General features: G+C 45.4%; 1 protein-coding gene across 1 annotated transcript in view; it reads left to right on the top strand.

The window, feature by feature from the left end:
- ryk (receptor like tyrosine kinase) overlaps positions 1-21745 on the top strand; it is a 94167-nt gene that overhangs the window by 21507 nt on the left and 50915 nt on the right. The window contains exons 2-7 of the mRNA XM_046299817.1: positions 7426-7547; positions 8034-8133; positions 10203-10334; positions 12908-12937; positions 17963-18101; positions 19925-20025. Of these exons, the coding sequence (XP_046155773.1) occupies positions 7426-7547; positions 8034-8133; positions 10203-10334; positions 12908-12937; positions 17963-18101; positions 19925-20025 (624 nt within the window). The remainder of the gene's footprint in view (positions 1-7425; positions 7548-8033; positions 8134-10202; positions 10335-12907; positions 12938-17962; positions 18102-19924; positions 20026-21745) is intronic.

Below are 21745 nucleotides of genomic sequence, written 5' to 3'. Positions count from 1 at the left end.
TTTGAACACTTAGTTTGGAGTCATTAAAACTATTTTATGTAAACTTCTGACTTCAACTGTATTTTCTTTGCTTGGTAGCTGTAGCTTTAGCTTACACTAGTAGGTTTTACCTGCAGTAAAACTCCAGTGTTTTTAATCCTATACTATACCTGTTCTCCATCTTCATTTTAAATACTGAAACAACATGTTTTCAGCACTTTTATTTCCGTGACTGAAACTTATTTTCTTATTCTCTTTCTTGTCTCTACAGCAGACATCTGGAGGGGAGGCAAAGAGGAGGATGAGAGGAGAGGAGGGTAGAAAAGATGAGATGAGATGAGAGGCGATGGGGGAACAAAGCATCATGGGGGTTGTTTAGGGTTGATAGTTTGAAGCAGGGTAACTGTAGTTATACCAGGACGGTGGTAATGGGAGTTACATCAGGGAGGGGGTTACGGGTAGGGTCGAGTACTACCGGGGTAGCCTCGTCCACCCAAATCATTAAATGACTTTGTTTCCTTACCTTCAAAGCTGGAGAAACTGCAATCCAAGACATTTGCATTTGTTTACCTCGCCTCACTGTCCCATAGCTTTAGCCCTGTTACGCTGCCGAGCCTGCCCAGATTATCTGTCTGGAGGGGCCAGACGGGGGACTCGGTGTTTATCTCCTGTGCTCTCACGGATGGAGGCTCTGCTTAGAAAGAGACTCTGGGAGGTGCAGTTACACAGGAAAGTCTTTGTTCTACCTACCTACCTGGCTGGGCTGTGTCATCCTACTACCTGGCTACCACCCACCCACCCCTGCTAAAACCTATTGTCCTCCCGCTCTATGGGCTGCAACATGATCCACAGCTCCTCTCCTTACCCAGCCAACATGATGGTCCATGTCCCTAAATGGCACCCTATTCCTTATATAGTGCACTACTTTAGACCAGGACCCTATGGCACCCTATTCCCTATATAGTGCACTACTTTAGACCAGGACCCTATGGCACCCTATTCCCTATATAGTGTACTACTTTAGACCAGGAACCTATGGCACCCTATTCCCTATATAGTGCACTACTTTAGACCAGGACCCTATGGCACCCTATTCCCTATATAGTGCACTACTTTAGACCAGGACCCTATGGCACCCTATTCCCAAAATAGTGCCTCTGTGGCTTTGATGAATCAAAAGTAGTGCACTATATAGGGAATATGGTTCAATTTGGAATGTGCACCCTGTGTTTACCCAGGGCTTCAGGACCAGAGTTATCCCTCCAGGTAGCTGGTTGCTCTTTTCTGGCTGTGTGGGTAGCTGGCTATATGTGAATAGTATTCGTCTAGCTAACTTCATAATTATCAGCTAGCTATATGTGAATAGTAATCGTCTAGCTAACTTCATAATTATCAGCTAGCTATATGTGAATAGTAATCGTCTAGCTAACTTCATAATTATCAGCTGGCTATATGTGAATAGTAATCGTCTAGCTAACTTCATAATTATCAGCTGGCTATATGTGAATAGTAATCGTCTAGCTAACTTCATAATTATCTAGCTAACCAGGTAGTTTTACATGTAAAAAAAAACCTAAACCTAATGTTATGAAGCGTAGATGGCCAATGTTATCAACCAATTCTTCATCTGTTATCCCGTGGGGCTGACACAATTACTGTATAACTGTGGAGCTGACAGTTCTGAATGAACTACAATACAATATTGTAGTCAGGCAACATATGTGATGAGTGGGCAACTTGTCATTCTGAAGTCAGTTTTATTTTCTCTTGCTTCAGCTCAAAGTCAAGACATTTGGCATCACTTTTTTTTTTACGTGCTTGTCACATTACGTCAACAATCCTGGGAATATTTCAGTTGAAGCTTGCATCGATGCATGCTTACTGCCCTCTGTTTTCTCTTACTGCCCTCTGTTTTCTCTTACTGCCCTCTGTTTTCTCTTACTGCCCTCTGTTTTCTCTTACTGCCCTCTGTTTTTTCTCACTGCCCTCTTTTTTCTCACTGCCCTCTGTTTTTTTTCTCACTGCCCTCTGTTTTTTTTCTTACTGCCCTCTGTTTTTTCTCTTACTGCCCTCTGTTTTTTCTCTTACTGCCCTCTGGTTTTTTCTCTTACTGCCCTCTGTTTTCTTCCCTTACTGCCCTCTGGTTTTTCTCTTACGTTGAGTTGGACTCTTATGCTGACTGTTCCGTGCTTCATATGCAATATTGAGAAACACCAATTGTCTTTGACATGTACCTTACCTTAGAACAGCCCTAGCAAGTTACCAACCCACAGAGGGAGACAGTCTACATGTATGGAGGTAAGCTCGATAAGACCCAGATAAGGCTGTGACTGACAGAGAGAGGTGGAACCTGAGGAATGTAAAGCTGTTGTTTTGCTAGAAGGAGAGATCCACACATTACTCTGGGGAATTCTCCCATTACCAGGGACTTGTTTTTCTCCTTGCAGGTCTATGTACCCACTATTGTAGTCAGAGCCGGCCCTAACCTTTTTGTGGGCTCCAAGCGTGGGGTGGGGGGGAGAGAAAGGGAGAGCTCTGAGATTTTGGCTTGCCCTGGGGTATTGGGGCAGGAAAGCCCTGGGGTATTGGGGCAGGAAAGCCCTGGGGTATTGGGGCAGGAAAGCCCTGGGGTATTGGGGCAGGAAAGCCCTGGGGTATTGGGGCAGGAAAGCCCTGGGGTATTGGGGCAGGAAAGCCCTGGGGTATTGGGGCAGGAAAGCCCTGGGGTATTGGGGCAGGAAAGCCCTGGGGTATTGGGGCAGGAAAGCCCTGGGGTATTGGGGCAGGAAAGCCCTGGGGTATTGGGGCAGGAAAGCCCTGGGGTATTGGGGCAGGAAAGCCCTGGGGTATTGGGGCAGGAAAGCCCTGGGGTATTGGGGCAGGAAAGCCCTGGGGTATTGGGGCAGGAAAGCCCTGGGGTATTGGGGCAGGAAAGCCCTGGGGTATTGGGGCAGGAAAGCCCTGGGGTAGGAAAGCCCTGGGGTATTGGGCACATTTCTCTTTTCTTTGAATATTAGAGAGACTGTTAAACAGGCTCCGCTGTGCTGCTCCTGTCCTCTCAGTCAGACGGGGGCCCACAGGACTGATAGGGCTGCCCCAGGGCACGAAGGGGGATTTCATTACACACACACACACACACACACACACACACACACACACACACACACACACACACACACACACACACACACACACACACACACACACACACACACACACACACACACACAGCCTAATGCCAGTATGTAACACCATCGCCAGAAAACCTCCTGAAATGGGATAACCAGCTGTGTCTTAGCTCGTACATTTTGGAATTGTTTTAAAACCAGCTGTCGTAGCTTGTACATTTAGGAATTGTTTTAAAGCCAGCTGTGTTTTAGCTCGTAAACATTTAGGAAGTGTTTAGATGACCTTGTGTTTTCCTATAAAATACAGCTCATCCCCAGGCAGGCGGCCCTTGATACTGTGCTGATTTTGTGTTGGAAGCTGAGTCGTCGTTGTTTTGTGAATGGTGACTAATGAGTGGCATGTCTCTCCTTGTTCTACTCATGGAGAGAGATTTGTCTGCTGGCTTTCCCCTATAACTTGCATTTTAGCAAAAGACTGAGAATATGCAGTACCTTTTTAACCTATGGCGGCATTGTACCATATACCCCAAATAGTATTTTTAAAGTAAATTAGTATTTTCCGAATGGATAAAAGGAACATCACATTTTTTGTTTGTTTTGACTGGTTCTTATTGGTTCAATCCAACAAAATAGAGATCATTGGCTTTTCCCTAAGAAACTGATTAGAATAAAAAGATAATTTTAATGTTTTTAACATTTGCACTGTGGTGCACTACTTTAGACCAGGGCCCGGTGGGGGAAGTAGTTCACAGGGCCCGGTGGGGGAAGTAGTTAAAGGTAGTGTACTAAATAGGGCCCTCAATCTGAACTCTGGACCTGGGACTAGGGCTGTTGTGGTGATCACATTACTGTCACGCTGGTGGTCACGAGTCATGAAGCCAGTCAAATTCCACATGACCGTTAAGTCACGGTAATTAGGCTTCTCCAAGCTCTGATGCAGCTGATGGTCATTACTAGCCACCAAACTTGTTAACTGCCTGGTACTCAGTGCTCTATTGTCCCTCTAATCACTCTGACATCAATTCAAATGTAATCAAAATTCTAATCAAACACTTCATGAGAGCCCTTGAGCTTGCGTGAGAAAACAAGAGTGATGGCCTCTATTAAAAAGAGGAGGAACCCCATCAGTTTTCAATAGGCAAGACCTACTATATTTATTTATTTCTCAACTTTCCTAATATGAAGCACATTGCTTCTCTTTACAACAGGAGTATAGCCTACCTGGCTGGCATGAACATGAACCACGGGGAAAAGTGTCCTCTCTTCGCTATTTAAATGCATAGATGGCAGGTATTTTTTCCCACTGCCCCTGTTTCAATACAGATGCATGATCATGATCCATTCTAAATCAAAACAAATTTCACACCATATATTATTTAGTCTATGTAAAGATGAGATTAAATCAAGAATAGTCTGATGGGTGACAATATTAGCCTTTCACTTGCCTACTGCCTTGTGTGCATTATGGGACCTACCAGTAGGTGTCGCCTACTGCCTTGTGTGCATTATGGGACCTACCAGTAGGTGTCGCCTACTGCCTTGTGTGCATTATGGGACCGACCAGTAGGTGTCGCCTACTGCCTTGTGTGCATTATGGGACCGACCAGTAGGTGTCGCCTACTGCCTTGTGTGCATTATGGGACCTACCAGTAGGTGTCGCCTACTGCCTTGTGTGCATTATGGGACCTACCAGTAGGTGTCGCCTACTGCCTTGTGTGCATTATGGGACCTACCAGTAGGTGTCGCCTACTGCCTTGTGTGCATTATGGGACCTACCAGTAGGTGTCGCCTACTGCCTTGTGTGCATTGCTGCGCTGCTAATGTAAAACATATTAGGTTAAGCTAAACTTTGATCTGTTTATCAGATGTATTGCTTTTTAATGTTTTTATGTTGTGTATTCTCGTCCTACTGGTTGTATGAAGATCCCAAATATCATCCCACAACTGTCCCAGTCTTTTGGAACAGGCACATTTTCTTTCTCAAAGCCACATTTTTCTCAAAAAGCTGACCAATAGAGTAGGTTAACTGTTGGGGGAAAGTACGATGACATAGGCTAGTGATTTTGGTGTTTCGTTACTTGGCTTGTTGGCTGAGAGAAACGTAAATCTGGACCGGTATTCTAACATCAGTGCACATCAGAATTCACTAAAGAAGGACTGTACATTGTTGCATCATCAACATTTCACGTTCTGTTAATATGAATTACCATATTCTAAATGTGATTTCTTTCATCCTGAGCACCGTGGTTACGCACTAAATGCATATGGGTCCGGTAATGTTCTCAAATGTCCTATAAATTTAAAAAAATGATGCAGGTCAAATGAACTGCGCCACATTTTCCTAATGTTAAACCCAGCTTTGGATGGTGTATCAATACATCCAGTCACTAAAAACATACAGGAGTCCTTCCTAACTCAGTTGCCGGAGAGGAAGGGTACCACTCTTCATATTGTCAACCGTGGTGGTGGCTGCATCATGTTATGAGTATGCTTGTCATCGGTAAAATCTATGATGAGATGGTAAAATGGCTGACTAGCAATGATCAACTTGACAAAGCTTTAACTTTCATGAGAATTTGTGGAAATATTGTATAATCAAAGTGTGCAAAGTTCTTAGATTTACCCAGGAAGACTCTGTTAGCTCTTATCACCACCAAAGGTGATTTCTAACAAGTATTGACTCAGGGGTGTGAATACTTATGTAAATTTAGATATTTTATTTTAAAAATATTGGACAAAAGTTTCTAAACTTGTTTTCACTTTGTCATTATGGGGTATTGTGTGTAGATGGGCCAGAGGGAAGGAAATTAATTCCATCCATATTGAATTCAGGCTGTAACACATGTGGAATAAGTCCTGGGTTATGAATGCTTTCTGGTGGCACTGTATTTTTCAGTAGGGACAGTAACATTAGTACTTTCAAAGAAATGTATACTCTAAGGAAATGTTTTTGTATACATTTTTTATGTTTAGCACAATTTTAATTTAAAAGCATTAAGGTGTCTGTAATAGAATACATGTAGTAAAACAAATGTAGACATTTAATAAATGAATATAGCTTCCAAAAATATGTTATTTTAGAATGGGAGGAGTACCTAAAATGGAGGTGCGGTGGCTTCAAAACAGCACCCCCTGTCAGCCATCTAGTGTATATACAGTATAAATCACTGCTGGAATTGGGAGATCTGTAATCAATACAAAATGAATTAAAATGTCCAAATGAAGTTAGCTGAAGGAGTAGGCTACAACCAGCAACCCTCAGGTAGGCTGTTTAATCTGAACGATGTTGTAGACCAGGACGAGGAGCGCGGCAACACCGCTTCAGTTGGTTAGGTAGCGCGACAACACCGCTTCAGTTGGTTAGGTAGCGCGGCAACATCGCTTCAGTTGGTTAGGTAGCGCGGCAACATCGCTTCAGTTGGTTAGGTAGCGCGGCAACATCTCTTCAGTTGGTTAGGTAGCGCGGCAACTTCGCTTCAGTTGGTTAGGTAGCTAACATCTGTCTGTTTCAGCTAGATACTTTACATAGATTTGATACAACGGAAGCACTGCCAGATGGAATGATGGATAACAAGTTTGTCTAACTAGTACGAGTCTGGCAAATTTTTCTCTCTCCCTAGTCTCTCACACTACTGGCCCCTGTCCAGCTGTAGACAGCATCTCTCCCTAGTCTCTCACACTACTGGCCCCTGTCCTGCTGTAGACAGCATCTCTCCCTAGTCTCTCACACCACTGGCCCCTGTCCTGCTGTAGACAGCATCTCTCCCTAGTCTCACACACCACCGGCCCCTGTTCATCCCCGCCCTGCTGTAGACAACATCTCTCCCTAGTCTCTCACACCACTGGCCCCTGTCCTGCTGTAGACAGCATCTCTCCCTAGTCTCACACACCACCGGTCCCTGTCCATCCCCGCCCTGCTGTAGACAACATCTCTCCCTAGTCTCACACACCACCGGCCCCTGTCCATCCCCGCCCTGCTGTAGACAGCATCTCTCCCTAGTCTCACACACCACCGGCCCCTGTCCATCCCCGCCCTGCTGTAGACAACATCTCTCCCTAGTCTCTCACACTACTGGCCCATGTCCTGCTGTAGACACAATCTCTCCCACAGCCTGTGCAGTAAACATTTGTCTGGGGTATTGTGTGTAAAATAAAAACACATGTTTCCACTATCCAGATTTCCCATAGTTTTTTCAATGAATTATTCAAATAGTGAAATTATTTCAAATGCCCTTCCCTGTGTTTTTTCTCATTCTTTCAGGTGTTTATGTTGCACTAACCGTGTGTGTGTGTGTGTGTGTGTGTGTGTGTGTTGCAGGTCTAGATGCAGAGCTGTACTACGTGAGGGATGACGTGGTAAACCACTATGCGCTCTCCTTCATCCTGCCTGTACCCAGCGAGACCAACAGCCTGCACTTCACCTGGCGCTCCAAGGATAAGGTACACGCTTGGTCTCTCACTCGGCCGGCCGGTCACTCTCTGTCGGCCGGCCGGTCACTCTCTGTCGGCCGGCCGGTCACTCTCTGTCGGCCGGCCGGTCACTCTCTGTCGGCCGGCCGGTCACTCTCTGTCGGCCGGCCGGCCGTCACTCTCTGTCGGCCGGCCGGTCACTCTCTGTCGGCCGGCCGGTCACTCTCTGTCGGCCGGCCGGTCACTCTCTCTCTCTGTCGGCCGGCCGGTCACTCTCTCTGTCGGCCGGCCGGTCACTCTCTCTCTGTCGGCCGGCCGGTCACTCTCTCTCTGTCGGCCGGCCGGTCACTCTCACTCTGTCGGCCGGCCGGTCACTCTCTCTCTGTCGGCCGGCCGGTCACTCTCTCTCTGTCGGCCGGCCGGTCACTCTCTCTCTGTCGGCCGGCCGGTCACTCTCACTCTGTCGGCCGGCCGGCCGGCCTCTCACTCATCCTTCTTTCCGCCCCTCCCCTACAGGTTGATTACAGGATGGGTTTCCATGTAGACAAACCTGCAGCTATGAACCAACCACAGAGCAACATCTCTGCCCAGGGGGAGGTGCCTCGCACAGCCTCAGGTCTGTCAACCAATCATCACTTCCCATCCTCCACTGGTATTATGAACATTATAATTATCTTATGTATTTTAAAAGTATGTATTAATATTCAGAGCCACAAAAAATGTATTTGAGTTCTTCTGGAACGTGTGTGTTGCTAGATCAGTCAATCAATCAAATTACATTATAAAGCCTGCAGTAGGGTCACTAATAAAGCCTGCAGTAGGGTACCTAATAAAGCCTGCAGTAGGGTACCTAATAATGCCTGCAGTAGGGTACCTAATAAAGCCTGCAGTAGGGTACCTTAAAGCCTGCAGTAGGGTACCTTAAAGCCTGCAGTAGGGTACCTTAAAGCCTGCAGTAGGGTACCTAAAAGCCTGCAGTAGGGTACCTAAAAGCCTGCAGTAGGGTACCTAAAAGCCTGCAGTAGGGTACCTAAAAGCCTGCAGTAGGGTACCTAAAAGCCTGCAGTAGGGTACCTAAAAGCCTGCAGTAGGGTACCTAAAAGCCTGCAGTAGGGTACCTAAAAGCCTGCAGTAGGGTACCTAAAAGCCTGCAGTAGGGTACCTAAAAGCCTGCAGTAGGGTACCTAATAAAGCCTGCAGTAGGGTCCCTAATAAAGCCTGCAGTGGGGTCCCTAATAAAGCCTGCAGTGGGGTCCCTAATAAAGCCTGCAGTGGGGTACCCAATAAAGCCTGCAGTGGGGTACCTAATAAAGCCTGCAGTAGGGTACCTAATAAAGCCTGCAGTAGGGTACCTAATGAAGCCTGCAGTAGGGTACCTAATAAAGCCTGCAGTAGGGTACCTAGTAAAGCCTGCAGTAGGGTACCTTAAATTAGTAGTAGGGTCAGTAGGGTCCCCTAAATTACATTATAAATCCTGCAGTATGGTACCTAGTAAATCCTGCAGTTGGGTACCTGGTAAAGCCTGCAGTAGGGTACCTAGTAAAGCCTGCAGTAGGGTACCTAGTAAAGCCTGCAGTAGGGTACCTAGTAAAGCCTGCAGTAGGGTACCTAGTAAAGCCTGCAGTAGGGTCCCTAGTAAAGCCTGCAGTAGGGTCCCTAGTAAAGCCTGCAGTAGGGTCCCTAGTAAAGCCTGCAGTAGGGTCCCTAGTAAAGCCTGCAGTAGGGTCCCTAGTAAAGCCTGCAGTAGGGTCCCTAGTAAAGCCTGCAGTAGGGTACCCAATAAAGCCTGCAGTAGGGTCCCTAATAAAGCCTGCAGTAGGGTCCCTAATGAAGCCTGCAGTAGGGTACCTAATGAAGCCTGCAGTAGGGTACCTAATGAAGCCTGCAGTAGGGTCCCTAATGAAGCCTGCAGTAGGGTCCCTAATGAAGCCTGCAGTAGGGTCCCTAATGGAGCCTGCAGTAGGGTCCCTAATGGAGCCTGCAGTAGGGTCCCTAATGAAGCCTGCAGTAGGGTCCCTAATGAAGCCTGCAGTAGGGTCCCTAATGAAGCCTGCAGTAGGGTCCCCAATGAAGCCTGCAGTAGGGTCCCTAATAAAGCCTGCAGTAGGGTCCCTAATGAAGCCTGCAGTAGGGTCCCTAATGAAGCCTGCAGTAGGGTCCCTAATGAAGCCTGCAGTAGGGTCCCTAATGAAGCCTGCAGTAGGGTCCCTAATGAAGCCTGCAGTAGGGTCCCTAATGAAGCCTGCAGTAGGGTCCCTAATGAAGCCTGCAGTAGGGTCCCTAATGAAGCCTGCAGTAGGGTCCCTAATGAAGCCTGCAGTAGGGTCCCTAATGAAGCCTGCAGTAGGGTCCCTAATGAAGCCTGCAGTAGGGTCCCTAATGAAGCCTGCAGTAGGGTGACTAATGAAGCCTGCAGTAGGGTCCCTAATAAAGCCTGCAGTAGGGTCCCTAATAAAGCCTGCAGTAGGGTGACTAATGAAGTCTGCAGTAGGGTGACTAATGAAGTCTGCAGTAGGGTCCCTAATAAAGCCTGCAGTAGGGTGACTAATGAAGCCTGCAGTAGTGTAACTAGACCGACCCCTGAACTAGTAGGAACACAGGGGAACCCAGTGTGTAATCTCTCTATGTCTGTCGCTGTGTTGGCTCTCTCTCTGTCAATCTGTGTTTCTCTCTCTGTGTGTGTAGTGTTCAGAGTGGACCTGTTCTGCTCAGGGAAGGTAGATGGGGAGGCGGTCCTGACGGTGCAGCTCAACCTCACCAGCCACTCGAACAACTTCACAGTCCTCAACTTCAAGAGGAGGAAAATGTGCTACAAACGTAAGACTCCTCTTCCTGTCAGTCAGGGCCGGAACAGTAATTGTATAACCGTGTCATCGACGATTATGAGTGAAGACTGTGAATAAAATAAGAGCTATAATTGTTCCAATTAATTAATTATATTTTATTTTTTAGGTAAATATATACACAATAGCAGTAGTGTAAATGAATGATTATTATAAACAATTGTTTTTCTACCTTAAACCATCAAACTGTCTCCACCTTCCAACGTGCACTCCCTCTGATTCTGTAACGCCGTCTGTGGCGACGCCGGAACGCCGTCTGTGGCGACGCCTTTGCAAATCATGTTCAATCAGTTGAATTGACCAAAGGTGGACTCCAATTAAGTTGTGAGGTCAAACATCTGAGGATGATAAATGGAAACAGGATGATGACCTGGCTCAATTTAGAGTCTCGTAGATAATCCTGGTCAAAGTGTCTGAATGATAATGTAAATAAGCATCCCGTATTTCTGATGTTTTAGTCAAATCCCGTGTTTGAAAAACCTGGTCATATTAGCATCCCGTCTACATGATAAACCTGTTTTCATCTTTGATAAAACCTTATATTAGCATCCCGTGCTAGTTGATGATAAACCTGGTCATATTAGCATCCCGTGCTAGTTGATGATAATCCTGGTCATATTAGCATTCCGTGCTAGTTGATGATAATCCTGGTCATATTAGCATCCCGATTTAGAATGGTCATATTAGCATCCCGTGGCTTGATATAATCCTGTCAACAAAATGTGATGAAAGTCCAGGGCAGTCCGTTCAGTACTTTAGCTGAAAACTGTTGTGTTGATTAAAGAAGCAAAAAACTGTTTTGACTTAAGTTCTGGAGCTCAGCATTTGTGGGTTTGATTACCTCAAGATGGCCAGAAACAATCAACTGTCTTGTCATATGTCTTGTTCTGAGAAATGAAGGCTATTCCATGACAAAACTCAAGAAACTGAAGATCTTATTTTTAAACACAGAACAGCACAAACGGGCAACCAGAATAGATAGGAGTGGGAGGCCCCGGTGCACAACTGAGCAATAGGACATGTACATTAGAGTGTCTAGTTTGAGAAATGGTGTCTCCCAAGTCCAACTGGACTTCATTAAATAGTACCCGCATAACACCAGTCTCAATGTCAATAGTGAAGAGGCGTCTGGGATGCTGGCCTCTAGTTTGTGCCCAGTCTCAACATCAACAGTGAAGAGGCGACTCCGGGATGCTGGCCTTCTAGGCAGAGTTCGCAAAGAAAAATCTGTATCTCAAACTGGCCAATAAAAAGAAAAGATTAAGATGGGCAAAAGAACAGACACTGAACAGAGGAACTCTGCCATCAAGTATCTCTCTGTACTTCGCTCTGTTCTTCTTTCCCTCAATCCTGACTAGTCTCCCAGTCCCTGCCGCTGAAAAACATCCCCATGGCTTGTTGCTGCCACCACCACCGTGCTTCACCGTAGGGATGGTGCCAGGTTTCCTCCAGATATAATGCTTAGCATTCAGGCCAAAGAGTTCAGTCTTGGTTTCATCAGACCAGAGAATCCTGTTTAAAAGGCTGTCATGTGCCTTTTACTGAGGAGTGGCTTCAGTCTGGCCACTCTACCATGAAGGCCTGATTGGTGGAGTGCTGCAGAGATGGTTGTTCTTCTGTAATGTTCTCCCATCTTCACAGAGGAATTCTGGAGCTCTTTCAGAGTGACCATTGGGTCCTGTCACCCCTGAACCAGCTCCATATCCCCCGATTGCTTAGTTCTCCTGCTCCCTAAACCAGGTTCTCCATATTTAAGAATGATGGATCCACTGTTCCCTAAACCAGCTGCAGACATGTTTTGGTAGCCAAATCTGTGCATCCTACACATCCTGTCCCAAAGCTCAGGACTCCTTAGCCATGGCTTGCATCCTATATCCTGTCCCCTAAACCAGCTCCGGTGTAGCCATTTGCAAATCATGTTCAATCAGTTGAATTGACCAAAGGTGGACTCCAATCAAGTTGTAGAAACATCTGAGGGATGATAGATGGAAACAGGATGCACCTGAGCTCAATTTAGAGTCTCATAGCAAAGGGTCTGAATACTAGCCAATAAGCATCCTGATATCCTGTCCCCTAAACCAGCTTTCACTTTGTAATTATGAAGTATTGTGTGTAGATTTCTGAGGATTTTTTATTTTATCCCCGATTTAGAATAAGGCTTTAATGTAACAAAATGTGGAAAAAGTCCAGGGGTTTCATCCTTTATCCTGTCCCCTAAAAAAGGTGTTTTGTCTTAAGTTCTGCTGCTGCTATTTTCAACCATCCTGTCCCCTAAACCAGCTTGTCATATGCTTGCATGCATCCTATATCCTGTCCCACTAAACCAGCTCCTGAGGAGGGTGGATGTTTTCGTGCCTCTCTCTGCCTCATATACCGTGTTGTAGAAATGGTGTCTGTCCAGGACTGTTGAGCAGCCAGTTGTATCAGCCATGCAAATGCTATATCCTGTCCCAGCCTAAACCAGCTCCAATCCCCATGTCATCCTATATCCTGTCCCCTAAACCAGCTCCTCCTCTGTGTAGTCTCATTGATTCATCCTATATCCTGTCTCCAAAACCAGACTTCAGAGGCCAGAGAGTAAGTAGCCAATCCATATAGTCATATATCCTGTTCCCTAAACCAGCTCCGTATAGCCATGCATCCTATATCCTGTCCCCTAAACCAGCTCCGTATAGCCATGCATCCTATATCCTGTCCCCTAAACCAGCTCCGTATAGCCATGCATCCTATATCCTGTCCCCTAAACCAGCTCTGTATAGCCATGCATCCTATATCCTGTCCCCTAAACCAGCTCCGTATATCCTGTCCCCTAAACCAGCTCCGTATAGCCATACATCCTATATCCTGTCCCCTAAACCAGCTCCGTATAGCCATACATCCTATATCCTGTCCCCTAAACCAGCTCCGTATAGCCATACATCCTATATCCTGTCCCCTAAACCAGCTCCGTATAGCCATACATCCTATATCCTGTCCCCTAAACCAGCTCCGTATATCCTGTCCCCTAAACCAGCTCCGTATAGCCATACATCCTATATCCTGTCCCCCAGCTAAACCAGTTCCCTAAACCAGCTCCGTATAGCCATACATCCTATATCCTGTCCCCTAAACCAGCTCCGTATAGCCATACATCCTATATCCTGTTCCCTAAACCAGCTCCGTATAGCCATATATCCTGTTCCCTAAACCAGCTCCATATAGCCATATATCCTGTTCCCTAAACCAGCTCCGTATAGCCATATATCCTGTTCCCTAAACCAGCTCCGTATAGCCATACATCCTATATCCTGTTCCCTAAACCAGCTCCATATAGCCATACATCCTGTTCCCTAAACCAGCTCCGTATAGCCATACATCCTATATCCTGTTCCCTAAACCAGCTCCGTATAGCCATACATCCTATATCCTGTTCCCTAAACCAGCTCCGTATAGCCATACATCCTATATCCTGTTCCCTAAACCAGCTCCGTATAGCCATATATCCTGTTCCCTAAACCAGCTCCATATAGCCATATATCCTGTCCCCTAAACCAGCTCCGTATAGCCATACATCCTATATCCTGTCCCCTAAACCAGCTCCGTATAGCCATACATCCTATATCCTGTTCCCTAAACCAGCTCCATACAGCCATACATCCTATATCCTGTCCCCTAAACCAGCTCTGTATAGCCATACATCTATATCCTGTTCCCTAAACCAGCTCCATACAGCCATACATCTATATCCTGTTCCCTAAACCAGCTCCGTATAGCCATACATCCTATATCCTGTCCCCTAAACCAGCTCCGTATAGCCATACATCCTATATCCTGTTCCCTAAACCAGCTCCATATAGCCATACATCCTATATCCTGTCCCCTAAACCAGCTCTGTATAGCCATACATCTATATCCTGTCCCCTAAACCAGCTCCATATAGCCATACATCCTATATCCTGTTCCCTAAACCAGCTCCATACAGCCATACATCTATATCCTGTCCCCTAAACCAGCTCCGTATAGCCATACATCCTATATCCTGTCCCCTAAACCAGCTCCGTATAGCCATACATCCTATATCCTGTCCCCTAAACCAGCTCCGTATAGCCATGCATCCTATATCCTGTCCCCTAAACCAGCTCCGTATAGCCATACATCCTATATCCTGTCCCCTAAACCAGCTCCGTATAGCCATACATCCTATATCCTGTTCCCTAAACCAGCTCCATACAGCCATACATCCTATATCCTGTCCCCTAAACCAGCTCTGTAAAGCCATACATCTATATCCTGTTCCCTCTCCAGCTCTATATAGCCATACATCTATATCCTGTCCCCTAAACCAGCTCATGCAGCCATACATCTATATCCTGTTCCTAAACCAGCTCCATACAGTAACATCTATATCCTGCCATAAACAGCTCAATACAGCTCATCTCCTGTCCCCTCCAGCTAAATATAGCCATGCATCCTATATCCTCTCCCTCCACCTCCATGCCATGCACATATCCATGCAGCTTCAATAAAGTCCCTCCATGCTCCATACAGCCATGCAGTTCAATAAAGCTCTCCATGTATACAGCCATGCAGTTCAATAAGGCTCTCCTCCATGTATACAGCCATGCTGTTCAATGTATATAGCTCAATAAGGCTCTCCTCCACCTCCATGTATACAGCCATGCAGTTCAATAAGGCTCTCCATGTATACAGCCATGCAGTTCAATAAGGCTCTCCATGTATATAGCCATGCAGTTCAATAAGGCTCTCCATGTATATAGCCATGCAGTTCAATAAGGCTCTCCTCCATGTATATAGCCATGCAGTTCAATAAGGCTCTCCTCCATGTATATAGCCATGCAGTTCAATAAGGCTCTCCATGTATATAGCCATGCAGTTCAATAAGGCTCTCCATGTATATAGCCATGCAGTTCAATAAGGCTCTCCATGTATACAGCCATGCAGTTCAATAAGGCTCTCCCCCTTCGTTCACCTTTCCAGTCATCTCTGTTATAGCCTCTGCCTCAGCAAGGCAGTGCAACAAGGCAGTATAATACTAGACCTAGAGGGAGATGGGTTTTATCCTTTGAAACTCTCCGATTACCTCCCTCTCTCCAGTCACCTCTCCATGGGGTTTATTCAGGACTATTATAGTGAACCGTGTGCCGCTGCTGCCTCAGTGACCAGCAGCCATTAGCTGTCCTGGTACTTAGTACTTGGTACTTGCCTTATTCTGCTTGGGTGGGCCTGGACCTGAGGCATCTCAGAAAAGCTTTTAAAAGGCACAGGGATGAGAGGAGAGCTTTCAGACAGAGAGATGAGCTTAGACTAAGAGAGTGACTGAGACCAGCTTGGGTCAGAAGCATTTCTATTTAGGACTCCATTAGACTTGGACAGTATCCAGATTGTCATACCTTCATACAGACCTCGTGCCATACCGGGATATTTGATAATACCGACACTGAACACGAGGCGCTATTTTCAAACCCCAACTGTGCCTATTGTAATCTGAATGTTAGCAATGCTAACAAGTAAATGTAAAATCCCATAGAGAATGCTAACGAGTGCATTGTGATTTGTTGTTGTTTTTGACTCTGATCTGAAGTATTTGCAGGACAGATATCCCAACTCAAAAACTACTCCTAGTTTGCTGCACAAATCAAATATTATACAGAAAGGCTCTTGATCCAGGAAGGGATTCTCTGCTGTTACCAAGCCAACCTTGATTTTGGAAGAACCTTTCGCTATATCGCTAACTAGCTACTAAATTAGCAAACCAAATGCACAACTGCAGAGTGTTTTTGTGGAAAGTTAACTTAATAGTTATAAGATATCTAGCTGGTAAACATTTTAGTTGTGAATTCCGTACTGCAACTAGATCACCTGGCACCTGCTGCACAACAATGAGAGACTCACACGGCTCCGGTCTCTCGTCGTTGTGTACTTGTAAACAAACGTCACGTGACTGGGGAGTACTGGTAAGCTTCATAATGAAACACTGTGGCAGGTGAGATGAAGAACGCCATCTTTATCTTCTAACGTATTACACGAGTTGACTGCAGGTATGTGGACACCTGCTCGTTGAACATCTCATCCCAAAATCATGGGCATTAATATGGAGTTGGTCCCCCTTCCCCCCTTTGCTGCTATAACAGCTTCCACTTTTCTGGGAAGGCTTTCCACTAGATGTTGGAACATTGCTGCTATAACAGCCTCCACTCTCCTGGGAAGGCTTTCCACTAGATGTTGGAACATTGCTGCTATAACGTGCTTTTACACCTGCATTGTTTGCTGTTTGGGGTTTTAGGCTGCGTTTCTGTACAGCACTTTGAGATATCAGCTGATGTACGAAGGGCTATATAAATACATTTGATTTGATAACAGCCTCCACTCTTCTGGGAAGGTTTCCACTAGATGTTGGAACATTGCTGCGGGGACTTGCTTCCATTCAGCCACAAAAGCATTAGTGAGGTCGGGCACTGATGTTGGGGGATTAAACCTGGCTTGCAGTCGGCGTGCATGGGACATTGTCATGCTGAAACAAAAAAGGTCCTTCCCCCAAACTGTTGTCACAAGGTTGGATGCACATAATTGTCTAGAATCTCATTGTTTACTGTAGCATTAAGATTTCCCTTCACTGAAAAACAGCCCCATACCATTAATCCTGCTCCACCAAACTTTACAGTTGGGACAATGCATTCGGGCAGGTAGCGTTCTCCTGTCATCTGCCAAACCCACATTTCATCTGTTCGGACTGACAGATTGTGTAACGTGATTTACATATACCTATGTTGGGGTGTTTTGTGCTGTCTCTCTTTCTCTCTCTCCTCCAGATGGAGTGTCCATTCCTACCACCTCTACCAGGGTGTTCTATATAAGTGTCGGGGTGTGCTGTCTCTCTCTAACCTCTGACCTCTATCCCTCTCTCTCCTCCAGATGGAGTGTCCATTCCTACCACCTCTACCAGGGTGTTCTATATCACTGTTGGGGTGTGCTGTGCTGTCTCTCTCTAACCTCTGACCTCTATCCCTCTCTCTCCTCCATATGGAGTGTCCATTCCTACCACCTCTACCAGGGTGTTCTATATAAGTGTCGGGGTGTGCTGTCTCTCTCTAACCTCTGACCTCTATCCCTCTCTCTCCTCCAGATGGAGTGACCATTCCTACCACCTCTACCAGGGTGTTCTATATCAGTGTTGGGGTGTGCTGTGCTGTCTCTCTAACCTCTGACCTCTATCCCTCTCTCTCCTCCAGATGGAGTGTCCATTCCTACCACCTCTACCAGGGTGTTCTGTGCTGTCTCTCTCTCTAACCTCTGACCTCTATCCCTCTCTCTCCTCCAGATGGAGTGTCCATTCCTACCACCTCTACCAGGGTGTTCTATATAAGTGTTGGGGTGTGCTGTCTCTCTCTCTCTCTCCAGATGGAGTGTCCATTCCTACCACCTCTACCAGGGTGTTCTATATCACTGTTGGGGTGTGCTGTCTCTCTCTAACCTCTGACCTCTATCCCTCTCTCTCCTCCAGATGGAGTGTCCATTCCTACCACCTCTACCAGGGTGTTCTATATCACTGTTGGGGTGTGCTGTCTCTCTCTAACCTCTGACCTCTATCCCTCTCTCCTCCAGATGGAGTGTCCATTCCTACCACCTCTACCAGGGTGTTCTATATCAGTGTTGGGGTGTGCTGTGCTGTCATCTTCCTGGTGGCCATTGTCTTGGCTGTTATGCATCTACACAGCATGAAGAGAGTAGAACTGGACAACAGGTCAGTACCTGGGGGGCCTCTAAGGGGGATCAGTGATGTTGTATTGAAGTCTCACAGTGTGCTGTCCCTTTAGACTGGGTACCTCCTATTCATCCGGTGTTCCCCTAACCTTCTCACTTCAACTGATCTCTATCTACAGTGCCCTCTGTAATTATTGGGGATTTTTGAAAATGTTTTATCTTGGCTTTATATTTCAAGCTTTTGGATTTGAAGTATATAATATATTTATATATATTTATAGATGTATAGTTGTGAATTTGTCCTACATTTTTAGGGGAGCAAAAGTATTGGAAAAATTCACATATGTGTATTAAAGTAGTACAAAGTGAAGTATTTTTTTTCCCATACTCTTCAAAATTAATGTGGACACTTCCCTGATTTGTGAATGATAATTGAGAAAGTTAGAGGCACAAATATCCTACCCCCCCCCCTCAAAAAAAAAATGTTAACCTCTCGTAATGGTGAAAGGTGAAAGGTTAGCATTTCTTGGGGGGTTATTATATTTGTGCATCTAACTTTCTGACTCATTATTCACGATTCCTTCATTATCCATAATCATGGCTTTATATTTCAAACTTTTGGATTTGAAGTATATAATATATATATATCTCATATAGCATCCAGACTAATGTAGAAGAGTTATTATTTTCAATAAAAGTGACTCCAGAATGACACTAGATTTATTTACCAATCATTTCTGTTGGCCAAAAAATAATCTGAAACCCAATCAAAACATACCAGCAAATATGTCGAGTCACAAGGGACCAAATACTTCACCTTTTACTACACACTTGAATTTGTCCCATTTCTTTTGCTCCCCCCCAAAATTTGGTGACTATTGTACAAACCGTTCACCTGATATGAATGAGAATACCCTCGAATTAAAGCTGACAAGGCACTGTCCCGGTAATTACTGGGGGGGCACTGTCCCGGTAATTACTGGGGGGCACTGTCCTGGGGGGCACTGTCCCGGTAATTACTGGGGGGGCACCGTCCCGGTAATTTACTGTGGGGGTAATTTACTGTGGGGGCACCGTCCCGGTAATTTACTGTGGGGGCACCGTGTGGGGGCCCGGTAATTTACTGTGGGGGGCACCGTCCCGGTAATTTACTGTGGGGCACCGTCCCGGTAATTTACTGGGGGGGCACCGTCCCGGTAATTTACTGGGTGGGGGGGAGCACCGGGGGGAGGCACTGTCCCTGCCCCGGTAATTACTGGGGGAGGCACTGTCTGGGGGAACCGTCTCGGTAATTTACTGGGTGGGGGGGGGGGGGGGAACTGTCCCGGTAATTACAGGGGGGAGGCCCTGTCCCCGTAATTACTGGGGGGAGGCCCTGTCCCCGTAATTACTGGGGGGGGGCACTGATAGTGTCTCTCTGTGTGTCCAGAACACATTCTCACATGCTCTCACAGCCAACCAGGAATCTATCTAATGCAATATGAGAAATTGAGTTGCTTTAATGCTGTTTATCAGGGTTGGTTTGATTGAATCAGTCTGCTGTTGGTGAGATGTGAACGGACAGACCCTCCTTTTATTGTAAATAGGAAGATCCTTAAGAGGATTTCTTTGTGACTGGTTGTACAACAGTGATGGGTTCACTATCTGTTAAGTCTGTCTGGTTTGAGGCCTAGCAGGACAGAACAGGCTCCTTCAGGACGATGTCATAGGGTACCTGGCCAGGTGGCCAATGGGAGCGCCCGAAAATGACTTGATAATGATGTTAGAGAATTGTGTTGTGAAGTTGGCGTCTTCCTCGTACCTCCTTCCTCACATTCATCATGAGTTCATGTTCTCATCCCTCTCCCCTCCTCTGTGTTCCAGTGTTTCAGACAGTGGCAGTTCCCAGGGCCTGTCCCAGCCGTCTACCCAGACCACCCAGTACCTGAGAGCTGACACACCCAACAACGCCAGTGCTGTCACCAGTAAGAGACACACACTCACACACTCTCACACTCTCTCTCTCTCACACTCTCTCACACACTCAGAAACAGTAAGACACTTCCTAGACCCCCCCCATCTAAATAACCTATCCAAGAACATCTTATCGTATTCAACTTGCAAGGTGCTTTAACTAACCGGTTCTGACAATGTCCTGATCCAGCCAATAGTTTAGAGTGAGTCCCCAGTGTCTGTTTGCTGTGTGCCGTTCTTAAAGTCCTGTCTCTTTTCACTCTTAGACCCATTACCAAAGTAATGCACGTAATTTTCTTATGCTGATTTTCTTTTATGTTTAACTGATCTGGTCATTTGTTGGAAACACTCTCCAGCACCATTTTATGTTTAAATACGAATGGAACCTTCTTATTGGATCTGTGTCATTTGGTTTAGGATACAGTCACCCACAACTTCTGATGCCAGCACCATGTTGGTCATGAACCATGATTAACTAGAAACCATGGAACCATGGGTCAGTTAGAATACTAGAATGGAACCTTCTTATTGGTGAGAACAGTCAGCCATGTTGTGAGAACAGTCAGCCATGTTGGTCAGGGAGTTGGTCAACCATGGTTTAGCCAGTGCTGATAGATTATTCTAACTCCTCATATTAGTGTAAAATTCAATGAACCTTTGAAGAATGCATTTGTACTTTTGTTATAAGATATTGTGTAAAACTTTTGTTTAGCCAGCCAGTTTTAGAGGAATTATTTAATATACTTTTTTTTCCCCAAATTAACTGCCAATATGCCAACATTGCATTCATCAATGCAGTCAGTCTCCAGCCAGACATTGGCTGACATCAGTTGATGATAGGACTTTTACAATTTGTAAAAGCAACACGTACTGATATTGATATTTATTTTTTTACATTTATGATTTGTTTACAAATATTATAGAGGCTATTTATACAGAACATTTGTATAAAATCTATAGGAACTGTATTTATAATTCTAAGAAAATATTTTAGGTTACAATTCCTGATATGTCACAGGATTATGCCTCTACTGCCATTCATTCCAATTAGACTGGTTTGGATTTCTCCCTGACCAATATGGCTCCCATTATCTTGCCTGGCGACCGATCCACATCGCTCTGGCCAACTGACGTTTCTTCTCCACAATGAGTCTAGATTTCCTTCCCTCCCTGACGCTTTCTAGAAAGACTCCTAGAGCTGGCCGCCCGAGCAAACTGAGCAATCGGGGAAGAAGGGCCTTGGTCAGGAAGGTGACCAAGAAACCTGATGGTCACTCTGACAGAGCTTCAGATTTCCTCTGTTTAGATCAAATCAAATGTTATTTGTCACATGCGCTGAACACAACCTTACCGTGAAATGCTTACTTATAAGTAGAGGTCGACCGACTATGATTTTTCAACACCGATACCGATTATTGGAGGACCAAAAAAGATGATGCCGATTAATCTGACCATTTTTTTTAAACATTTTTTTTTTTGTAATAATGACAATTACAACAATACTGAATGAACACTTATTTTTAACTTAATATAATACATTCATAAAATCAATTTTGCCTCAAATAAATAATGAAACATGTTCAATTTTGTTAAAATATTGCAAAAACAAAGTGTTGGAGAAGAAAGTAAAAGTGCAATATGTGCCATGTAAGAAAGCTAACGTTTAAGTTCCTTGCTCAGAACATGAGAACATATGAAAGCTGGTGGTTCCTTTTAACATGAGTCTTCAAT

This window comes from Oncorhynchus gorbuscha, linkage group LG15 (assembly GCF_021184085.1).
Source record: "Oncorhynchus gorbuscha isolate QuinsamMale2020 ecotype Even-year linkage group LG15, OgorEven_v1.0, whole genome shotgun sequence".
NCBI lineage: Eukaryota > Metazoa > Chordata > Actinopteri > Salmoniformes > Salmonidae > Oncorhynchus > Oncorhynchus gorbuscha.
The sequence above is the reverse complement of the archived record's forward strand: the minus strand, read 5'-3'. Positions and strand labels throughout refer to the sequence as shown.